Genomic DNA, 23235 nt, shown 5'->3' with positions numbered 1-23235 from the left:
GCCATTTCCTGCACAAATCCAGGTTTTCTCACCCCCTCATCCCCCTCCAAAAACCACACACACAAACTCACTCTCCTGCTGGTAATAGCCTATCCAAAGTGATCACTCTCCTTACAACGTGCATGAAAATCAAGGTGGGCCATTTCCAGCACAAATACGGGTTTTCTCACCCCCCCCCTTTTTTCCAAAAAAACCACACACACACAAACTCACTCTCCTGCTGGTAATAGCTTATCCAAAGTGACCACTCTCCCTACAATGTGCATGATAATCAAGGTGGGCCACTTCCAGCATAAATCCAAGTTTAACCAGAACGTCTGGGGGGGGTAGGAAAAAACAAGGGGAAATAGGCTACCTTGCATAATGACTTAGCCACTCCCAGTCTCTATTTAAGCCTAAATTAATAGTATCCAATTTGCAAATGAATTCCAATTCAGCAGTTTCTCGCTGGAGTCTGGATTTGAAGTTTTTTTGTTGTAAGATAGCGACCTTCATGTCTGTGATTGCGTGACCAGAGAGATTGAAGTGTTCTCCGACTGGTTTATGAATGTTATAATTCTTGACATCTGATTTGTGTCCATTTATTCTTTTACATAGAGACTGTCCAGTTTGACCAATGTACATGGCAGAGGGGCATTGCTGGCACATGATGGCATATATCACATTGGTGGATGTGCAGGTGAACGAGCCTCTGATAGTGTGGCTGATGTTATTAGGCCCTGTGATGGTGTCCCCTGAATAGATATGTGGGCACAGTTGGCAACGGGCTTTGTTGCAAGGATAGGTTCCTGGGTTAGTGGTTCTGTTGTGTGGTATGTGGTTGTTGATGAGTATTTGCTTCAGGTTGGGGGGCTGTCTGTAGGCAAGGACTGGCCTGTCTCCCAAGATTTGTGAGAGTGTTGGGTCATCCTTCAGGATAGGTTGTAGATCCTTAATAATGCGTTGGAGGGGTTTTAGTTGGGAGCTGAAGGTGACGGCTAGTGGCCTTCTGTTATTTTCTTTGTTAGGCCTGTCCTGTAGTAGGTGACTTCTGGGAACTCTTCTGGTTCTATCAATCTGTTTCTTCACTTCCGCAGGTGGGTATTGTAGTTGTAAGAATGCTTGATAGAGATCTTGTAGGTGTTTGTCTCTGTCTGAGGGGTTGGAGCAAATGCGGTTGTATTGCAGAGCTTGGCTGTAGACGATGGATCGTGTGGTGTGGTCAGGGTGAAAGCTGGAGGCATGTAGGTAGGAATAGCGGTCAGTAGGTTTCCGGTATAGGGTGGTGTTTATGTGACCATTGTTTATTAGCACTGTAGTGTCCAGGAAGTGGATCTCTTGTGTGGACTGGACCAGGCTGAGGTTGATGGTGGGATGGAAATTGTTGAAATCATGGTGGAATTCCTCAAGGGCTTCTTTTCCATGGGTCCAGATGATGAAGATGTCATCAATATAGCGCAAGTAGAGTAGGGGTGTTAGGGGACGAGAGCTGAGGAAGCGTTGTTCTAAATCAGCCATAAAAATGTTGGCATACTGTGGGGCCATGCGGGTACCCATAGCAGTGCCGCTGATCTGAAGGTATACATTGTCCCCAAATGTAAAATAGTTATGGGTAAGGACAAAGTCACAAAGTTCAGCCACCAGGTTAGCCGTGACATTATCGGGGATAGTGTTCTTGACGGCTTGTAGTCCATCTTTGTGTGGAATGTTGGTGTAGAGGGCTTCTACATCCATAGTGGCCAGGATGGTGTTATCAGGAAGATCACCGATGGATTGTAGTTTCCTCAGGAAGTCAGTGGTGTCTCGAAGGTAGCTGGGAGTGCTGGTAGCGTAGGGCCTGAGGAGGGACTCTACATAGCGAGACAATCCTGCTGTCAGGGTGCCAATGCCTGAGATGATGGGGCGTCCAGGATTTCCAGGATCTTGGGTAGTAGATAGAATATCCCAGGTCGGGGTTCCAGGGGTGTGTCTGTGCGGATTTGATCTTGTGCTTTTTCAGGAAGTTTCGTGAGCAAATGCTGTAGTTGCTTTTGGTAACTCTCAGTGGGATCAGAGGGTAATGGCTTGTAGAAAGTGGTGTTGGAGAGCTGCCGAGCAGCCTCTTGTTCATATTCCGACATGATGACGACAGCATCTCCTTTGTCAGCCTTTTTGATTATGATGTCAGAGTTGTTTCTGAGGCTGTGGATGGCATTGTGTTCTGCACGGCTGACGTTGTGGGGCAAGTGATGCTGCTTTTCCACAATTTCAGCCCGTGCACGTCTGGGGAAGCACTCTATGTAGAAGTCCAGTCTGCTGTTTCAACCTTCAGGAGGAGTCCACCTAGAATCCTTCTTTTTATAGTGTTGGTAGGGAGGTCTCTGTGGATTAGTATGTTGTTCAGAGGTATGTTGGAAATATTCCTTGAGTCGGAGACGTCGAAAATAGGATTCTAGGTCACCACAGAACTGTATCATGTTCGTGGGAGTGGAGGGGCAGAAGGAGAGGCCCCGAGATAGGACAGCTGCTTCTGCTGGGCTAAGAGTATAGTTGGATAGGTTAACAATATTGCTGGGTGGGTTGAGGGAACCATTGCTGTGGCCCCTTGTAGCATGTAGTAGTTTAGAAAGTTTAGTGTCCTTTTTCTTTTGTAGAGAAGCAAAGTGACCACCTGACCAGGATGGTGATAAGTGACTGTGAAATGCTCAGGGAGATTAGAGAGGCTATAAAAATTAAAAAACTCATGAATAATGGGGGATTTCAACTATCCCCATATTGACTGGGTACATGTCACCTCAGGATGGGGTACAGAGACTGCTTCTTGGAGTCCTGGAACCCACAAGGGGAGAGAGGCAATTCTTGATTTAGTTCTAAGTGGAACACAGGATCTGGTCCAAGAGGTGACTATAGCTGAACTGCTTGGTAATAGTGACCATAATATAATTAGATTTAACATCCCTGTGGCAGGGAAAACACCACAGCAGCCCAACACCATAGCATTTAATTTCAGAAATGGGATCTACACAAAAATGAGGAAGTTAGTTAAATAGAAATTAAAAGGTACAGTGGCAAAAGTGAAATCCCTGCCAGATGCATGGAACCTTTTGAAAGACACCATAATAGAGGCTCAACTTAAATATATACCCCAAATTAAAAAACATAGTAAGAGAACCGAAAAAGTGTCACCGTGGCTAAACAACAAAGTAAAAGAAGCAGTGAGAGGCAAAAAGGCATCCTTTAAAAAGTGGAAGTCAAATCCTATTGAGGAAAATAGAAAGGAGCATAACCTCTGGCAAATGAATTGTAAAAATATAATTAGGAAGGACAAAAAAGAATTGGAAGAACAGCGAGCCAAAGACTCAAAAAGTAACAGCAAATTTCGTTTTTTACCTCAGCAGCAGGAAGCCTGCTAAACAACCAGTGGGGCCACTGGATGATCGAGATGCTAAAGGAGCACTCCAGGATGAGAAGACCATTGCGGAGAAACTAAGTGAATTCTTTGCATTAGTCTTCATGGCTGAGGATGTGAGGGAGATACCCATGCCTGAGCCATTCTTTTTAGGTGACAAATCTGAGGAACTGTCCCCGATTGAGGGGTCATTAGAGGAGGTTTTGGAACAAATTAATAAACTAAATAGTAATAAGTGACCAGGACGAGATGCCATTCACCCAAGAGTTCTGAAGGAAGTCAAATGTGAAATTGCAGGACCACTAACTGTCGTCTGTAACATATCATTTAAATCGACTCTGTACCAGATTACCTGTAGTCTGTACCAGTCTGTAGACCTGTAGTCTGTACCTGATGACCTGTAGTGTAACCTATCATTTAAATCAGCTTCTGTACTAGATGACCGGAGAATAGTTAATGTGATGCCAATTTTTAAAAAGGGCTCCAGAGGTGATTCCGGCAATTACAGGCCCGTAAGTCTGACTTCAGTACTGGGCAAACTGGTTGAAACTATAATAAAAACAGAATCATCAGACACATAGATGCATAGGCGCCAAGTCCATGGGTGCTCCAGGGCTGGAGCACCTACTGAGAAAAATTAGTGGGTGCTCAGCACCCACTGGCAGCCAAGCTCCCCCCGTCCCCCAGTGCCTCTCACCTTCCGGTGGCCCCACTGACCAACTCCTCCCTCTCCCTCCCAGCACTTCCTACCCACTGCGAACAGCTGTTCTGCAGCATATAGGAAGCTCCGTGAGGGAGGGGGAGAAGCAGGGATGGGGCCTACTCGGGGGAGGAGGTGGGAAGGGGGCGGAGCAGGGGCAGGGGCTTGGAGGAATGGGTGGAGTTGGGGCAGGGCCTGGGGCGGAGGGGAGGTCGAGCACCCCCCGACGAGAGGGGAAGTCGGCACCTGTGCAAGGAGTCCAGGAGAGCTGGCTGTATTTTAAAGAAGCCTTATTGAGGGCGCACGAACAAACCATCCCGAAGTGCAGAAGGAATAGCAAATATGGCAGGCAACCAGCTTGGCTTAAGAGTGAAATCTTCCTTGAGCTTAAACTCAAAAAGGAAGCTTCCAAGAAGTGGAAATTTGGACAAATGACTAGGGAGGAGTATAAAAATATTGCTCGAGCATGCAGGGGTGTAATCAGGAAGGCCAAAACACAACTGAAGTTTCAGCTAGCAAGGGATGTGAAGGGTAACAAGAAGGGTTTCTACAGGTATGTTAGCAACAAGAAGAAGGTCAGGGAAAGTGTGAGACCGTTACTGAATGGGGGAGGCAACCTAGCGACAGATGATATGGAAAAAGCTGAAGTACTCAATGCTTTTTTTGCCTTGGTCTTCACAGACAAGATCAGCTCCCAGACTGCTGCACTGGGCAACACAGTATGGAGAGAACGTGAGCAGCCCTCAGTGGTGAAGGACTATTTAGAAAAGCTGGACACGCACAAGTCCATGGGTCCAGATCTAATGGATCCAAGGATGCTGAGGGAGTTGGTTGATGTGACTGCAGAGCCATTGGCCATTATCTTTGAAAATTTGTGGCGATCGGGGAAGGTCCCAGACGATTGGAAAAAGGAAAATATAGTACCCATATTTTAAAAAGGGAAGAAAGAGAACCCAGGGAACTACAGACCGGTCAGCCTCACTTCAATCCCCAGCAGAATCAGGGAGCAGTTACTCAAGGAATCCATTCTGAAGCACTTGGAGGAGAGGAATGTGATCAGGAACAGTCAACATGGATTCGCCAAGGGCAGTCATGCCTGATCAACCTGATTGTCTTCTATGATGAGATAACTGGCTCTGTGGATATCGGGAAAGCAGCTGGATTCTCTAGGGACCAAAGGACAAAGAAGGGGTTTGTGGATAAATAGCCTGGTTTCAAACAGGCTCAGGGCCTTCATCCTGATCCATCAAATGGACAGGACCCCTGACCCACGCAGAACCTCAGGCCTTAGGGGAGGGCTGGAAGGACTGGGTGCTAGTTCTGAGCTGAAACTCAGATGAGCTGGTGACCACAAGGAACCCAACTGGGCAGGGGTTGGAAGGACTGCTTCTGCCAGAATCCATGGCAGGGTTGGGATAATCCTGGTCTTGATAGCATGTGTGTAGGTTTTTTATTGTTTTTATGATGTTTTCTCTGTAATGCTTTGTACCTTAAGAAGAAAGCAGACTTGCTAGGAAATGCTGGGTGGTATTTTATACCTGTAGCACTGCACCTATTAATCACCTCTAAAGAGAAAGCCAGGAGGTGTCCTTGGGCAGCCTGTCCGTGCTGGGATAACACAGTGAGGGAGGGAACGGTGCAACCTGCAAATACCCCGGTCAGAAGGGAGAGGGGTGAATGTCTTCAGCTGAGAGAGGGAACAACTGGGGAGCTGGAAGCCTGACAGTGGGGCCCACTGAGGGCAAATACAGGTGCAGTTGCTCTGAACTGACACCCAGAGCCCAGCCCCTGGCAGCCTCTCCCTCGTTGAGCAGAAGGACAAGGGGCCCCCAGGGTGGGTGTAACCAGGTAAGTGGTTCCTCCTCCTTCCCATCTGCCACCTGCTCTAGTCCTCCTGCCCCTCTCCACTTCCTGTGTCCTACCCAGCCCCACCCCATCTGTGCTTGTCCCCTGGGCTCCTGTCCCCTATATCCTAACACCACTGCCCTAGCCTTCCTAGCCACATCTCCCCCACCTCCCGTGTCCTAGCCTATCTGCCCCACTTGTCCAGCCCCATTCTATGGCAATCTGCCCCACAGTATCCTGCCCCCCCATACCATGGGCCTCCTTCTCTAACATCCTGCCCCCCATGTTCTATCCCCACTCACCATCTGCTCTTTGCCTACTGTTTCCCTAGCCCATCCCCTTTGCCCACAGTGTCCTCGTCCCCTCATCCCATTTCTCTCCCACTGCGTTCCAAACCCCACCCCATCAGTCCCTTGTGTCCTGACCCCGACCCCATCCCCACCCTGTGTCCATATGCCCTGTATTACACCCCCATTATTCCACCCACGTATTTCATGCCCCTGCTTCCCCAGCCTCATGTCTGGGACCTCCCATCTCTGGCTTGATGCAGCTCCATGTGCACCCTAAGGTGGCCTTCAGCTTGACACCCAGAGGGGTATGTTCTGGATGGGCCTTCAGATTGACACCCAGAGCCCAACTGGGGGGAGCAGATGTAGCTCCATGCCACAAGTTCCAGCACATGCTGCTCTTGGGGACAGATCCCCACTGCAGAGCTGCTGGCTCCTTGGGGTGAAATGGACTTGTAGGCTCTAAAGTTTTACATTGTTTTGTTTTTGAGTGCAGTTATGTAATAAAAAAAAATCTACATCTGTACATTACACTTTCACGATAAAGAGATTGCACTATGGTACTTGTCTGAGGTGTATTGAAAAGTACTATTTCTTTTATCAATTTTACAGTGCAAATATTTGTAATAAAAATAAGTGGGCAACTGTACACTTTGTAGTCTGTGTTGTAATAGAAATCAATATATTTGAAAATGTAGAAAAACATCCAAAATATTTAATAAATTTCAATTGGTATTCTATTGTTTAACAGTGCAATTAATTTATTAAATTTCAGTTAATTTTTTTTTGAGTTAATCGCATGAGTTAATTGCAATTAATCAACAGCCCTCGAAATAAAGCATACATTTCTGATCGCAAAGGTAATTAACTATTTTGGAACAATTTACCAAGGGTCATGGTGAATTCTCAAGATGGGATGTTTTGTTAAAAGATCTGCTCTAGGAATCTCCACTCCTCCTCCCCCGCAAATCCTTTCTATACTTCTCCCACCCGCACCCAACAGCCCTCCTGCTTCACTCCCAGGCTACTTCCAGCAATTACTTCCCTCTCCCTCAGCTCCTCTGTTACCCCTGACTCCCCCAAGCCTTTGCACTGTTTCTGAGGGGTGCGGGAAATACGTTTTTGAATGGTAGTTTACATGAATTATTACTCAAAATTCTGGATTAATATGCCTAATAAGGAATCTATTTGTCAAAAAACACTTCTTGAATCTTTTTTGTTGTCTGTATTGTTAGACATACTTGCTGACAGGTATTTTGAAATAAATTAACAAAATAATTGAAACTAGTGAGATTATTATGTTATTTTGAGAAATTAACTATGCACAAATTTAAAATATTGTTCGCAGAAGTTTTACGCACCGAATTCCCCCAGGAGTAATGGGAAACTCTCTCTGTGCACCTGCCAGTCACACAGTTCATCAGGCCTCATGGTCAGTTAGGCCTTAGAACACTTTGAATGGTTCACCTTAAAGATTTACACTTCACACTGGCTTTTCCACATGCCATCCGAATGCATCAGCTTCTTTAATAGCAAAGAGACACCTAGTTAGACACAGGGTGGATAAAAATCAGTGATTTAAAAAAAAAAAAATCTGATTTTTTTGACAAAATGCTTTTTGAGGAAAAAACCTATCTAGAGATAGTTTTAATTAAGATACATTATAGCTCAAAGATATCTCATAATGGAATAGGGATTATAAATTCTAATTCTATAGTATGAGACAATATATTCATGTAATGTTTAAGAAAAGTTTTGTAAATGAGTTCCAATAGTTCATGGATTAGGGACCCAATCTTATGGGGTTCCAGAGGCTTCTGTATAGATTATTTAGGTTAATCTTTGTATCTACCCAATGGGACTCAGTGCTCAGTCTAGAAGATACCATCAGAGATGCTTAGTTTTGCAGTTCTCAGACTGTGGATTTGTGGCTCCAGAGATAACATGCTTGTTAACAGCAAAAATGGTTTTAAATAAATAATATATAGACGTGAGAAATAACAGACCTCAACTCTATTGTCCCTCTGCAAATTTGTGTACACAGAGTCAATCCCTTACCTCTCTTAGAAGTGCAAAGTTTCAAAAAGTTCAATAAATAGAAGATTGTTGGGGGCGGAATAGATCTGGACAAGGAGAAGAAGTCTGGAGATAAATGTGAGAAGGGAGGTGTGACATTGCACTTCATCTGTTTATGGAAATAATGCTTATGAATGTGAATATGATGTAACTGGAATATGCTTTATGCAAAAGGTCTCTTGTAAGGTATCATTACAAAGCTTATAATCTACTGAGTGTGGTCATCCTATTTGTATGCATGTATCATTCTTGTATCTAAAATTAGAAATATGAAGTTAACTCTGAGGTCCTATTGTAATTATGCAAAGCGTGGGCTATTAATGGTGGTTTAGATGGCTCCCATTGACTAGGACAATTGGCTGTAAGTGGCTCTGTTTACCTGCAAGCCTTCCTGTGTACATGAGATGGGTAATGAAGAATGAGGTCTCACAGGACATGTGACCTGGTCACATGATACTGGAATCCATCTTAAACCTGGTGCTTTTCCATTTAGAAGGAGGGGTGGGAACCCAGAGAGAAAAGGATTCCCACCTTGTGCCAAAGATATAAAAGGGCATGGAACAGAACAAAGGGGTCCCCACCCGTGGAATCCTCTGCTTTTCATCTAAGATGCCTGCTGGAACTAACAAGGTCTGTAACAAGGGAAAGGCCTGGGCCCAGACTAGGAAGGAGTCTAGTCTGTGAAAGAAGCTTATTGGAACATCTCTAAGGGTTACATTTACCCATATTCAGTTTCTTAATGTATTAGGCTTAGACTTGCCTGTTTTGTTATATTTTGCTTGGTAACTTACTTTGTTGTGTCTGTTATTACTTGGAACCACTTAAATCCTACTTTTTATACTTAATAAAATCACTTTTGTTTATTCATTAACATAGAGTAAGTGATTAATACCTGGGGGAGCAAACAGCTGTGCATATCTCTCTATCAGTGTTATAGAGGGCGGACAATTTGAGTTTACCCTGTATAAGCTTTATACACAGGAAAACAGATTTATTTGGGGTTTGGATCCCATTGGGAGCTGGGTGTCTGGATGCTGGAATCTGGTTACCTGCTGAGTAGTTTTCAGTTAAAGCCTGCAGCTTTGGGGGCGTGGTTCAGATCCTGGGTCTGTGTTGCAGCAGGCTTGCATGTCTGGCTCAACAAGGCAGGGTTCTGGAGTCCCAAGCCATCAGGGAAAATGGGTTCAGAGGTAGTTTCAGCACATCAGGTGACAGTCCCAAGGGGGTCTCTGTGACCGAACCCATCACAGGAGGGGCAGGCAGTAGAAACAAAAGTGAAACTGTTTGAGCAACATATTCCAGAAGGCTTGAGGTCTTTCTGAGTGTAGCCTTCATTGATTTAAGATCTACCATACCATTCTATCTCTAGAAGGGAAAACCTAAAATGGCAGCCGGTCATAAGAGACCCAGTTTGGGAATAAGAACCATACAAGAAATATGTGCTCGCTGATGATGTTTTAAAGAAAGTCACATTGATGGAACTGGTAGAAGTCACTTACGCACTTGGATTCAGAGACTGTTGAAGTGATAATCTCACTTAAGAGGAGTAGCTTCTTCTGCCAGAGTAGAAAGAATATTTTCTTCCTTTGGAATAATTCATTCCAAATTGAGAAATCATTTGGGACCTGAAAAAGCAGGAAAGCTTGTTTTTCTTTTCCAGATTATGAACAAACAGGAAAATGAAGGCGACTGAGTTAGCTCCAGAAGCCAATATTTTAAGTTTCTCATGTTAACCTGGCTGACATCGTCGATTTAATTTTTTTTAAAAAATATTTCATTTAACTATTTTAGTTAAAAACAATTTTAACAAAAACAAACCTGATTTTAAAAAACTTGAATGTTTAACTAAATTCAAAAATTCATATGCTTGTTTTGTAAAAATATTATACGTTTGCTGTTGAAGAAAAAAATCCAGAATACATAACATTGTTGCTTTAGTTAAATAAAACTATTTAAATGTCTGTCTGGTGATGTTCTCCTCCTAACACAGCATGGCAAGAAAATCCTCCAAATATTAACGATTAACCTGTTGATTTGGAGATAGTTCACCTCCCAATGACTTCATAAATGTCTGCTTCAATTACCTTTGGTAAATGAAATAACCAAACAATCATTCATTTTTTGATATAGCTGTAAAACTGATCTGAAAAGTTTTCAAAATAAATCACTTAAAAATGTATAGTGTGTAACCTTTTAAAAATGAAACCTACATCTACCTCTTAGTTGTGAAGAATATGTATTCAGGTTATAACAACCAACAAGAATGCACTTTTAATCACGGATTTCTACATAAATCGAGTCTTCCTGACTCGTGATTTAAATCAAATCCACCCTGGTTAGACAGACCTTTGTAACACATTAAGTACATAGTTCTTCATCACGTTTGTATTTAAAAAGATAGCATGAGTAGTTCCTGCGTCATCTTTCAATCACATGCACCGGGCTGTCCCGCTCTCAGCCCAATCCATGCTGAGACAGGACTGCAAATCCCACCTCTAGATGTCACCCAAGAGTCACTCGCTGACTGGAACTGAGGTAGGTGTGTGGGGAATTTCCTGGCTGGGTCCCATCTAGAGGGGGGTGGGGGGTGTCCTGGCTGCATCCCAGCGAGATGCATGAGTGTGGGACAGAAAGAGAAAGGCCTGGCTGGATCCCACCTACAGGGGGTGGGGGTGGGGGTGGGGATGCTCCCAAATAGAGTAGGCTGTGACCATCTGCTCTAAATTCCCTCCACCTGTTTGCTCTTCCCCACATTGCTCAGCCAAGTCCCCTTCCCTGCCCCACACAGTCTCTGTCAGGCATCATGGGAACAGGACCACTCCCTGGTTCACACCTGCTGGCGCTGTGCCAGGCCCACTGGCTGCCAGAAGCCCCTTCGGCTGTGGCATTGGCAGAGGGGCACTGCTGTGTGTGATTTGGTGCCGGATGAGATTGGCCAACCTAGCAAAGCGCTTGCCACAGTCAGCACAGCAGTGCGGCCCCTCCACGGCGTGCGTGTGTTGATGGACTCTCAGGTGTGAAATCTGTACAAAGCCTTTGCCACACTCAGCACAGCGATGTGGCCGCTCGCCGGTGTGCGTACGCTGATGGACTCTCAGGTTTGAAATCTGTACAAAGCCCTTGCCGCAGTCAGCACAGTGGTGCGGCCGCTCCCCGGTGTGTGTGAGCTGGTGTCTTTTCAGGATTGAGCTGTGTGCAAAGACCTTGCCGCAGTCAGCACAGCGGTGCGGCCGCTCCCCGGTGTGTGTGAGCTGGTGTCTTTTCAGGATTGAGCTGCGTGCAAAGCCCTTGCCACAGTCAACACAGTGGTGCGGCCGCTCCCCAGTGTGCGTGCGCTGGTGTCTTCTCAGGCTTGAGCTCTGTACAAAGCCCTTGCCGCAGTCAGCACAGCGGTGCGGCCGCTCCCCGGTGTGCGTGCGCTGGTGTCTGCTGAGGCTTGAGCTACATGCAAACCCCTTGCCACAGTCAGCACAGCAGTGCGGCCGCTCCCCGCTGTGTCTGCGCTGATGGACTCTCAGGTGTGAAATCTCTACAAAGCCCTTCCTGCAGTGAGCACAGCGGTGCGGCCGCTCGCCGGTGTGCGTGCGCTGGTGTCTTCTCAGGCTTGAGCTGTGTGCAAAGACCTTGCCGCAGTCAGAGCAGTGGTGCGGCCGCTCCCCGATATGCCAGCGCTGGTGCTGGGTCAGCGCGGACGGGTTGCTGAACCTCTTGCCGCAATTGATGCGGCGGTCAGGACGCTGGCTGATGGAGAGTCTCTGGTGTGTAGCCAGATCCGGTCTCTGGCTGAGTTTACCCCAGGGATGGACTGAGTCCTGTGCATGGATCCCCCTGTGTGATGTGGGATCCTGTGTTCCTGCCATGCTCTCCCCACATTCAGCCCATGCCCTCGTTCCTCCCGGGATCCCGTGCCCTGCTGGAGAGAGCAGAGGCAATCCTGGTGTTAGTGCACAGTAAAGTCTACTGGTTTGTCAAAGATGGGAAAATGTCACGGATGGAGCGATTTCCGCATTTCTCAGTGACTGTTTTTTGGATGGGTGCCTCTGCCTGCAATGGCGGCTCCTGTCCCACAGGGCTGGACCCAACACCTCGCTCTGGGAATTGAGACCTGGCCTGCGGGGTTACAGTGCCACTCAGATTTGCCCCCGCCCACAGTCAGAAGGGTGGGGGAAGCGAGCCAAACTTCAGTGAATGGCCTTGCCACCCAGATCTTCTCTAGCCCACACCAACCCCTCTGCACCAGGCTGGGGTTAGGGTTGCAGCACTAGGGGGAAGGTGCTTCCTTGGGCGGTTGGCGCTCCATGGGCAGGGCAAGGAGGAGGGCAGGTTGTGTTAAAAATCATGGAGCTGTCACAGTAAATTTAGTGACCTGTGACTTTTACTAAATTTACTGTAACTGCTCTCTAATTTCTGATAGGAAATGCTGACACAAATCTGCAGCCTGACTCAGGGTGGTTCTACTCTATGTTGTTTGTGCAACGGCCACCGCCTGCTCCCATGTGTGCCATGCATCTTGGGTCTCGTTTTATGCTTAAATTGTAGCTCGCCCAGGATACAGGCAGCGCCTGGCACAACAAGGCCCTCAGCCAGAACTAGGGCCTCAAAGTGCTAACAAACAGGGTCTGGGTTTTGTTTTCACACTGATTTTGGTTTTATTTCCATCAGAGGTTTTTATTTACATGTTGGTGGTTCTGCACTGTCTCCTGTTTTATAGCATAAGGCCTGTTCCCCAGTATTTGCGCTGTTTTAACTATATTGGTTTGAAACCAGCTACAATCCCCTCATGTGGACCCAGTGAGACCAGTATAAAGCCACTTAGAACAATGTAGCTTATTCCTGCGGGGGAGTGATTCCTTTTCAAGGAATTCCTCCTAAAGAAGTCATTTAGCTTCAGCCTCATGTTTCATTCTTTGTGCAAAACTAAAACTTCACTAAAATCCTTAAGAGGGTGGGGGTTTGATGGGATGACAAGTCACTCGGGGTTTGTGTGATATAACCTGAAAAACATGTTTGTCTCGTTTTACAACCCAATCAGTGACACTGCTGAGCTGGAAGGGGTGAATGGCTGCCACCCAGCCTTTGCTCTACAGACAGTCACAGACCATGTTAAGGCTGAGGGCTGTGCTAAGCATTGACACTGAAGCAATGTCCACGACAAAGATTTTGTGCCACTGAGAAAGCAGGAGGAGAGGGGATGTGACAAAGACCATTCCACCCCCTCTCCCTCACACCCAGCCCATACACCAGGGTACTCCCAAATCCTGGCCCACAGGACGATTTTGTCTGGGCACCTAAACGTGTTCATTCTCCCCCCGCAACAGCTGCCTGGAACACAGGGCAGTTTTAGGGCATTACAGTGAAACGCTGCAAGTTCCCGAGACCTACTCTACAAAATGGCGTCCTCCGCTTGGCATGACCTGCGCTCTTCATACGTGACTGATCCTGCCCTGCGTCATTCCCAGCTTTCTCCTTGCTCACTGGGGGCAGGTTTCTCCAGTCAGAGCTCATGTGTGAAGTGAAGTAGCAGAGAGAGGGTGGGGTGGGAACCTTGACAGGGCAGCACCTTCTCTGCCAAGAGCCAGATATCCCAGATATCCAAGGGATGCTCTCCCAGGCTGCGAGCAGATTTTTGCCTCTGGCTGAGCTATGTCTGGATCCAGATATCCCAGGGCCATACGACACCAGTACAACAGCTTGAGTCAGGAGGGGCAGAGGCATGAAGCCCATTTGAAAAATCTCTAGGGCACCCCTGCCTTAGTATGATTTTCTGAGGTGTGGGAAGCCTGAAGAAGGTGATGTAGTCTATAGAACGACAGGCGTGTCTTTCCAGCCAGGTGCTTGTCTGAGCCCCAGTGCCAGATCCACTGACACACACACAGATGGATTTTATCCTCACAGCCTCAATGCCCTCTCCATTACACAGGTGGGGTAACTGAGGCATGGTGGAGCTGTAGCGATTCGCTTCTAGAACTGAATCAAGATCTTTTGAATCCTACTGCAATGTCCTAGCCACTAGGTAAATGCAGCCCTCATATGCTCCCTGGCCCCACCACGGAAACCTCTCTCTTTCCCTCAGCATCCCCTGAAATCTTCCCCCTCCCTACATTATCCCATATCACTATCCCACCCCTCTTTCAAGTTTATCATCTCCCCATCTCTGATCCATTTCTCTTTCACAGCTTCGAGGCCCCATAATGTTTAGGTCCCATCCTAGGTCACAGATATCCAATGAGTAGGAAAGATGGGAAGTATGATAAGAGGACTCCCTGCCTTAACCAGGAGATTGCCAGTAACCTGAAACTCAAAAAAGAGTCATACAAGAAGTGGAAACTAAGTCAAATTATAAAGGATGAATATTAAAAAAAAAAAACCCACAAGCATGTAGGGACAAAATTAGAAAGGCCGAGGCAAAAAACAAAACTAAACTAACTAGGGATATAAAGGGCAAAAAGAAAGCATTTTACAAATACATGGGAAGGAAAGGGAAGACCAAGGACAGGCTAGGCCCATTACTAAATGAGGAGGGAAAGACAATAAGAGAAAATGCAGCAATGGCCAAACTGTTAAATGCCTCTTTTGTTTCAGTTTTCACCAAAAAAGTTAGCTGTGATTGGTCGACTAACATAGTGAACATCAGTGTCAATGGGGTAGGATCTGAGCCTAAAATAGGAAAAGAAATAGTTATGAATTACTTAGACAAGTTAGAGGTCTTCAAGTAGGCACGGCCTGATGAAATACATCCTAGAATACTTAAGGAACTGGCTGAAATGATCTCTGAGCCATTCACATGTTCTTAGAGATAATCGCTGAGGATGGTAGAGAGACCCAAGGACTGGAAAAGGGCAAATATAGTAACCAGTTATAGAAAGGGGAATAAGGACAAGCCAAGGAATTACAGACCAGTCATCTTAACTTCAGTACCTGGAAAGATAATGGATAAGCAAACATTCTATTTGTAAGCACTTATTAGTTTATTTCCTTCTAGGTAACAGAAAAGATGGATTTGTCAGGAACAAATTATGTCAAACCAACCTAATATCCTTCTTTGACAGGTAATAAGACTCGTGGATAGGGGATAAACAGTACATGTTACAGCTCAACTTTAGTGAGACTTCTGATACTGTCTTACATGATCTTCTCGTGAACAAATTAGAGAAACACAGCCTAGGCAAATAAGGTGGGTGCACAACTGGTTAGAAAACTGTACTCAGAGAATAGTTATTATGGCTCAAAAACAAGCTGAAAGGCATATCGAGTGGGATCCCACTGGGATCTGTCCTATTCCATATCTTCATAAATGATTTGGACAGTGGCACAGAGAATACACTCAAAGTTTATGGACTATTCCAAGCTGGGAGGAGTTGCAAGTGCTTTAGAGGACAGGATTAGAATTCAAAAGGATCTTGACAAACTGGAGAAATGGTTGGAATTAAATAGGATGAAATTCAATAAGACCATATGCAAAGTACTACACTTAAGTCGGAATAATAAATCACACAAATACAGAATGGGAAATGATTGCCTAGGAAAGAGTACTGCAGAAAACCATATGGTGTTACAGTGGATCACAAACTAAATATGAGTCAACAATGGAATTCTGTTGAGAAAAAAAAAAAAGCAAATATCATTCTGGGATGTATTAGCAGGAGTGTTGCAAGCAAGATGTGAGAAGTAATTCTTCTACTCTGCTCAGCACTGGTAAGGCCTCAACCGGAGAACTGTGTCCAGTTCTGGGCCCCATACTTCAGAAAGGATGTGGACAAATTGGAGAGGGTCAGACAAGAGCAACAAGAATGATTAAAGGTCTAGAAAACATGACCCATAGGAAAGATTGAAAAAATTGCATTTGTTTAGCCTGGAGAAGAAAAGACTGTGTGGCGGGGGGTGGGGGGCTGGTGGACACCTGATAACAGTCTTGAAGTACCTAAAAGGTTGTTAGAAAGATAAATTGTTCTCCTTATCCACTGAGGCCAGGACAAGAAGTAATGGGCTTAAATTGCAGGAAGGGAGATTTAGGTTAGACAATAGGAAAGACTTCCAAACTGAAAGGGTAGTTAAGCACTGGAAAAAATTACCTCAGGAGGTGTGGAATCTCCATCATTGGAGGTTTCTAAGAACAGTTTACACAGACACCTGTCAGGGATGGACTTCATAATACTTAGTCGTGCCTCAGTGCAGGGGACTGAACTAGATGACCTACCGAGGTCCCGTCTAGTCCTACATTACTATGATATCTGTGATTCATTGATATCAAGGCCAGACAGGCGCATTGAGAGCATCCAGCCTGCCTTCCTGCCTATCTGAGCCAGAGAATCTCCCCAAGCCATTCCTGACTCCATCCCAGTAACTCCTGGCTGAGTTAGAGCAGGGCTTGGAGAAAGAGATGCCCCATCTCCACTGACAGACTCACAGTAATGGAGAATCCACCCTCTCCAGAGGGAAGCTCTCCCAATGGATCATTCCTCTCCCAGATAAACACTGGCCCCTAATTCCCATCGTCAATTTGTCTTGCTTCTGCTCCCAGCCAGTGGATCTCTTTCTGCCTTTGCCTTTTACATTAAGGAGCCCTCCACTAGCAGGTGTGTAAATCAGAAGGGATCGGATTATTATGACTCACCTGAGGAGGGGCTCTCAGATCCCGAGCTTTCTTTAGAGTCCTCGACATCCTGAATCCAGAGCTCTGCCTCCCCTAGCTCAATCCGGTGGATTAAGTCCGGTGTGGAACCTGAATAGCCTGTTGCGGGGGAATTAATCAATTTTATTACTAAAGTTTTGGGGGTAGGGACTCATTTATATGTCAGTGCAGCCCAGCACAACAGGGCCCTGACCTCGGTCAGTGTTTGTCTGCGCAGCACCTGGAACGACAAGGCCCCAATATCAGACACTGCTTGAGAGGAAAGCGCAGGAGATCCCAAGCAGGAGAATAATGAAATAAGCCCTCCTTAGAAAAGATTTCTTCCCATCTACCACCAGGCAAGTTCAGTTCACGCTCTGAAGCAGCAATGTCCGTGACCCTTCTCAATTTGCTGTGGGGGTTGAGTCATGGCAGGTGTCACCGTTACACAGACCTACCAGTTCTTTTGCATAGGGTGCAAGATTTGTTCAATTGTGCGGCTGTTAAACTTACGATGTTCATTCTTTTTTGGAGAGGAGGGGAGCTGCTGCAGGAGGATTTTCTCCCTGCCTTATTTGTCTAACTAGAGTCAGTTCTTGAGGCAGAGTTACTGCCATTGGTGTCTGGGCTGGGATTCCTGGAAGAGGTTGTTGCTCATGGGCTGTTTCCAACCACCTCTGTGCCAGGACTGAGGTACATAATGCAAGTAAACAGGTTACATTAACATTAGCCTGAGGCTCTGAAAGTTGCTGACATTTGCCACCACTTGGCTGCTGGGTGGCACATGGCAGCTGAGGTGTCAAGGGAACCCAGACATTTCGCAGCTACGAGTAAAGATAAATAGGTCCTTACCCAGGGAAACGAGGGCCTGGTTATTCCTCAGCATCTGGTCCCGGTACAGCTGCTTCTCTTGCTTGGATAAGAGCTCCCACTCCTCCCGGGTGAAATACAGAGCGACGTCCTCAAACGCCACCTGGAGCTGCTGTCAGAAGCGTTACACACTCAGCACCTTCCACTCCAGCCCCCCAAGCCTGGAGTCTCTGCAGGGGACGCGGTTTCTACGGGAGCGACTCACAGGGATAACACCCAGCCCACCAGCTGTGAACGAGGGAGACTCCACCACCCCACTCAGCTCCCCCAGGGACCTCAGGGCAGGGATTTCCCCAAGCCCCCCCTGAATTTCCCCAACACCCCCCCCAGTTACATGCAGTGTTGGCAGTTTAGTTGTTGGTTGGAAATCTGAATTGAAATTGAAACATTAATACACACTTTAAATGCATATACAGTGTATGAGAAAATACTTGTACCTGAGAAAGCATAATGGGTTTGAAAAGTATGAACCAAGACTAGCTTCCTCATACAGTTGTTATTTATGACAATGTTGGCACATTTGTTTCAGCTATATTGGCCAACCTAATAATTTCAAATGATGGTTTGTAAGCAAGGTCTGAATGAGCTCTCCCCTGACAGCTAGCGATGACCCAGTTGGTTGGAAAAGCTTCAGGACCAGACTGTATATACATGAACTCACCTACTCTGCCTAGGTATCCAGCAAACAGAGCTGTGCTGCCCAAGGGATCAATTTTGGCAGGTGTTGGTTACAAATCACTTAAGAATTAACTGGTTTCAGAGTAGCAGCCGTGTTAGTCTGTCTTCGCAAAAAGAAAAGGAGGACTTGTGGCACCTTAGAGACTAACAAATTTATTTGAGCATGAGCTTTCGTGAGCTACAGCTCACTTCATCAGATGCATTCAGTAGAAAATACAGTGGGGAGATTTATATACATAGAGAACATGAAACAATGCGTGTTACCATACACACTGTAAGGAGAGTGATCACTTAAGGTGAGCTATTACCAGCAGGAGAGTGATGGGTCGTCCTTCACTCTCACAGATCTTGGGAGACAGGCCAGACCTTGCTTACACACAGCCCCCCAACCTGAAGCAAATACTCACCAGCAACCACACACCACACAACAGAACCACTAACCCAGGAACCTATCCTTGCAACAAAGCCCGTTGCCAACTGTGTCCACATATCTATTCAGGGGACACCATCATAGGGCCTAATCACATCAGCCACGCTATCAGAGGCTTGTTCACCTGCACATCTACCAATGCGATAGATGCTACCATGTGCCAGCAATGCCCCTCTGCCATGTACATTGGTCAAACTGGACAGTCTCTACATAAAAGAATAAATGGACACAAATCAGACGTCAAGAACTATAACATTCAAAAACCAGTCAGAGAACACTTCAATCTCTTTGGTCACTCGATTACAGACCTAAAACTTGCAATTCTTCAACAAAAAAACTTCAAAAACAGACTCCAACGAGAGACTGCTGAATTGGAATTAATTTGCAAACTGGATACAATTAACTTAGGCTTGAATAAAGACTGGGAGTGGATGGGTCATTACACAAAGTAAAGCTATTTCCCCATGTTTATTCCCCCCTCTCACCCCCCACTGTTCCTCAGACTTTTTTGTCAACTGCTGGAAATGACCCACCTTGATTATCACTACAAAAGGTATTTCCCCCCCCCACTCTCCTGCTGGTAATAGCTCACCTTAAGTGATCACTCTCCTTACAGTGTGTATGATAACACCCATTGTTTCATGTTCTCTACGTATATAAATCTCCCCCCTGTATTTTCCACTGAATGCATCCGATGAAGTCAGCTGTAGCTCATGAAAGGTCAGGCTTTGACAAAGCCCTGGCTGGGATGATTTAATTGGGGATTGGTCCTGCTTTGAGCAGGGGGTTGGACTAGATGACCTCCTGAGGTCCCTTCCAACCCTGATATTCTACGATTCTATGAAAGCTTATGCTCAAATAAATTTGTTGGTCTCTAAGGTGCCACAAGTACTCGTTTTATTTTTAAGTATTAACTGTGGAGGTTATGAAATGTTGTTATCCGTATTGTATGAGTAAAGGCAACAGAACTGTACTTAGCCTGACTGAACGAGGAGGTCTCCCTCAGTGCTTAATTTGTGCCAGGGCTGAGCCCCGGCACCTCTAGGCTGGGCAGTTCATAGCTTTGGGACCTCTGGACTTGTCACATCAGTTATTAAAGTAACAAACTTGCTTGAGCCCCAGCACCTCTTTCCTTACAAATTAAGCACTGGTCATCTTCAACTGAACTGCACTCCCTAAGCAGGAGGTTTGGATGCCATATCCTAGTGCACAGAGAGAGAGGGTGGGGCACAGGTGTTTTGCTTGGTGGTGTAGATCACACGCATTATTTGACCTGCCCCTTTCTCCTGTTTACAGAGAGAGTCGATTAGGCTTCATAAGTGACCACAAGAGCTAAAAACACTGATAATTAAGTCTAAGCGCTTAAACCTGCTGTGGGAGTGTTTCTGTGGAAGAGACGGCCCAGCCTGCACTAGCTGTGAGGTTCCCCCACTGAGAGCTGAAATCACTGAGAGCTGGGTGGAACCTCAAGAGACAGACTCACAGAGGTCACAGTGGCAGCAGAAAGTGACAGTGCAGGGCCATTGGGGATGGAGCGGTAGAGCGAACGGTGGAACGACAAACAGCAGCCAGGGCATTGGACTACGTTTTAGTGACTTCGCTACAGAATGCTAGATTTGTGACTGGGAAACTTATATAAATATGTTTCGTAGTAGGCCAATATTTTAAACATGCATTATTTCCCAAGGTCATTATCTCACATCATCGCTATCTGAAGAGGTCATTATCTCAGGGAATTTCTGTACTGAATTTTTACTATTATAATTATTTTTATGTAAGAAGGACATTATTGGGTCAGACCAATGGTCCATCTATCCCAATATCCTGTCTTCCAACAGGAATTATTCCAGGTGCTTCAGAGGGAATGACCAGAACTGCACGCAGTGTTCAAGATGTGGGCATACCATGGATTTATATAGTAAAAGTGGAGGAGCTGGGTTTGCCAGACTGATCAGTTAAGCCAATACTGACAACCTATATGAAAAGGCTGCAAAACACCTGGCCTCTGGACTGCATGGACGTGCAGAAAGCCTTATCAGCCCACCACTGTCAAAGCCAATTTTAGAAGAACCGAATGCGGCTGTTAAGAATGCTGGAGACACAACTCAGTTTCTGTGAACCAACACGGCTGTGGCATCCTACTTTCCACTTAAGCAAGAGATACCAGACGCTACAGAAACTGGAGGCCAATGTTCAGGGCATTGTCACTTGTTCATCCCGAAGTTGCACACTGGTTTGGAACAAGACCAGCAAATGCTCCCCACCTGTCTGCAAGAAACTCAGCTGACTGGCTAGACATGTGGTGTAAGAGTGAAAGACTCAACAGTTGAAAAAGTGAAGCCCTCTCTCACCCACCGCTCTGGCCGCTGCAGCTGTGACCCAGGGAGGCCCCCCCGCACAGCCCCCCAGGGACTCGGGGTAAAGGGGTCGCGCCTGGCTCCGCATGTCCGCCCGGCTTTGTGGGCGGGTCCCGGGGCCCCAAAGCCGCTCCCCGGCCCCAGCTGCTGCAGCCCCTGACCCCCGGGCTGCGCTGCTGCAAAGCGGGACCCGGGCCCTGCCTGGCCGCGCTGAGCCGCTCCCAGCCCCGGGGTCACTAGCGCGGGAGGGACCCGGTCCCGGCCCCCCTCGGCCCCAGCCGGGACCAGCCAGTGCCCGGCCGGGGAGTCCCCGCCCCGCGTCCTACCTGCGCCGGCCCCGCTGCAGCCATCGCCGGGCTCGGCCCCGCCCCGGCCGCTTCCTCCGCCCGGGCAGCGACTTCCCGCCCCGCGGCTGCTGCCTCCCCGGGGCCGCCTCTCGCCGCGTCTCCACCGCGCCCGCTTCCCGCCCAGGGGCCAGCCCGGGAAGGCTCCGCTCGCTGGGCGCTGCGGGAGGCGCCGGCCCCAGTCCTGCTGCGCCGCCCGCCCCCAGCTCCCACGCCTGCGCCTCCCGCTCCAGCCGCCGGGGGAGGCCCCCGCGCAGCGACCTTCCGGCCCCGCCCCGCTCCCCCCGTGCGGCCCGGCTGGGAGCATCTGCCGCGGGGCGGGGGAACGCGGGGCGGGGCCCGGCCGAGGCTGCTGGAGACAAGCCGCTGCCCTGGCCCAGGCCCCGGGACAGGGGCATAAAGCGGCGGATACTTTGCACACCGGGGTCCCAAGTCCAGGGGCCGGGACTCATCCCTCGTGGGTCGATCACGAGCGGCTCTTCGCGGGCGGCTCGCAGGAGGCGCGGGCTGCGGCAGGGGAGAGGTCCCCAGCAGGGGCAGCTGCGGTGGGAGTTCACTGGGACCGCCCCGTGCTGCCCCTCCTGGAGTGCGGGGCCCACGGGGAAGGGCGAGAGCCTGGAGTAGAAGGGGGCCCGCGGCTTGTTCCTGGGCGAAAGGAGGGGGCAGAGGGGACGAAACCCACCGAGGGCCCAAGGAAGTGTCACTTACGTGACAAAGTGATGCCCCATGTCTGGGGGATCCAGATCCCCGCCCTGAGCTGGCCAGGTGAAAGCCGCTGCCCCCCAGGCAGAGACTTCCGGGGTGGCAGCCCGAGCTCGAGTTAATTTTGGCAGGTCTGATCTCTTGGACCCAGACCAAGAGTTTATTAAAAAAGGGCGAGGTCAACGGTAGCGTGTGCCAGGGCTGGGGAGACACTGAAGTGAGCTGTAGCTCACGAAAGCTTATGCTCAAATAAATTTGCTAGTCTCTAAGGTGCAACAAGTCCTCCTTTTCTTTTTGGAGCACAGATGTCTCTAGTCAGGAAAGAGGTGGCTAAAGAGGTTGATCTCCTAGGGGAGGAGGTAAAACTGGTTTTGGGGCAGCTGAAAACCATGGAGCCTTTAGCTCAGTGGTTTTCAAACTTTTTTTCTGGCGGCCTGGGTGAAGAAAATTGTTGATGCCCACAACCGAAAGGAGCTGGGGATGAGGGGTTTGGGGTGTGGGAGGAGCACAGGGCTGGGGTGCAGGGGTGAGAGCTGCAGGGTGGGGCCAGGAATGAGGGGTTCAGGGAGGGGGTGGGGGCTCTGGGCTGGGGCAGAGGTGTGGGAGGGGGTCAGAGCTCTTGGCTGGGGGTGCAGGCTCTAGGATGGGGCTGGGGATGGGGCTCTAGGTTTGTGGGGGCTCAAGCTGGGGCAGGGGATTGGGGCACAGGCTTACCTCAGGTGGCTTCCCAGAAGCGGCCAGCAGCAGGTCCGGCTCCTAGGTGCAAGCAGCTCCCCGCGGCTTGTGCCAGCAGGCACCGTGCCTGAGCTCCCATGAGCTAGGAGCCAGCCAATGAGAGTGCAGAGCCGGTGCTCGAGGCAGGGGCAGCGTGCGGAGCCCGGTGGATCCCCCGCCTAGGAGCTGGACCTGCTGCTGGCCATTTCTGGGGCACAGCATGGTGTCAGAACAGGTAGGGACTAGCCTGCCTT

At 48.0% G+C, this 23235-nt stretch overlaps 1 protein-coding gene across 2 annotated transcripts; it reads right to left on the bottom strand.

Moving 5' to 3' along the window:
* Window positions 1-10972: 10972 nt before the first annotated feature.
* Window positions 10973-21607, bottom strand: LOC141988555 (uncharacterized). 2 transcript variants are annotated; one of them, XM_074954362.1, is made up of 4 exons: window positions 21548-21607; window positions 17739-17868; window positions 16890-17006; window positions 10973-12188 (listed from the first exon to the last, which is right to left on the bottom strand). In XM_074954362.1, the coding sequence occupies exons 1-4, from the start codon at window positions 21569-21571 to the stop codon at window positions 11077-11079; spliced, it is 1383 nt and encodes a 460-aa protein (XP_074810463.1). In that variant the 5' UTR covers window positions 21572-21607; the 3' UTR covers window positions 10973-11076. The 2 variants fall into 2 exon arrangements, with proteins under 2 accessions (XP_074810463.1, XP_074810464.1); XM_074954363.1 differs by having other exon boundaries at window positions 17739-17865; window positions 21548-21586.
* Between the last annotated feature and the right edge of the window lie 1628 nt (window positions 21608-23235).

This window comes from Natator depressus, chromosome 6 (genome assembly GCF_965152275.1).
Source record: "Natator depressus isolate rNatDep1 chromosome 6, rNatDep2.hap1, whole genome shotgun sequence".
In the NCBI taxonomy this organism is placed as follows: domain Eukaryota; kingdom Metazoa; phylum Chordata; order Testudines; family Cheloniidae; genus Natator; species Natator depressus.
Note: the sequence above shows the minus strand (reverse complement) of the source record. Positions and strands in the feature narration are given on the sequence as shown.

Excerpts from the sequence above, each read along its gene's own strand:
- LOC141988555 (XM_074954362.1), bottom strand. The coding sequence starts at position 21,571 with ATGGCTGCAGCGGGGCCGGCGCAG. Across the intron at positions 17,869-21,547 it reads CTGCAGCGGGGCCGGCGCAG|CAGCTCCAGGTGGCGTTTGA; the intron begins GTAGGACGCGGG and ends CGCTTCTGACAG. Across the intron at positions 17,007-17,738 it reads CCAGGCCCTCGTTTCCCTGG|GCTATTCAGGTTCCACACCG; the intron begins GTAAGGACCTAT and ends CCCCCGCAACAG.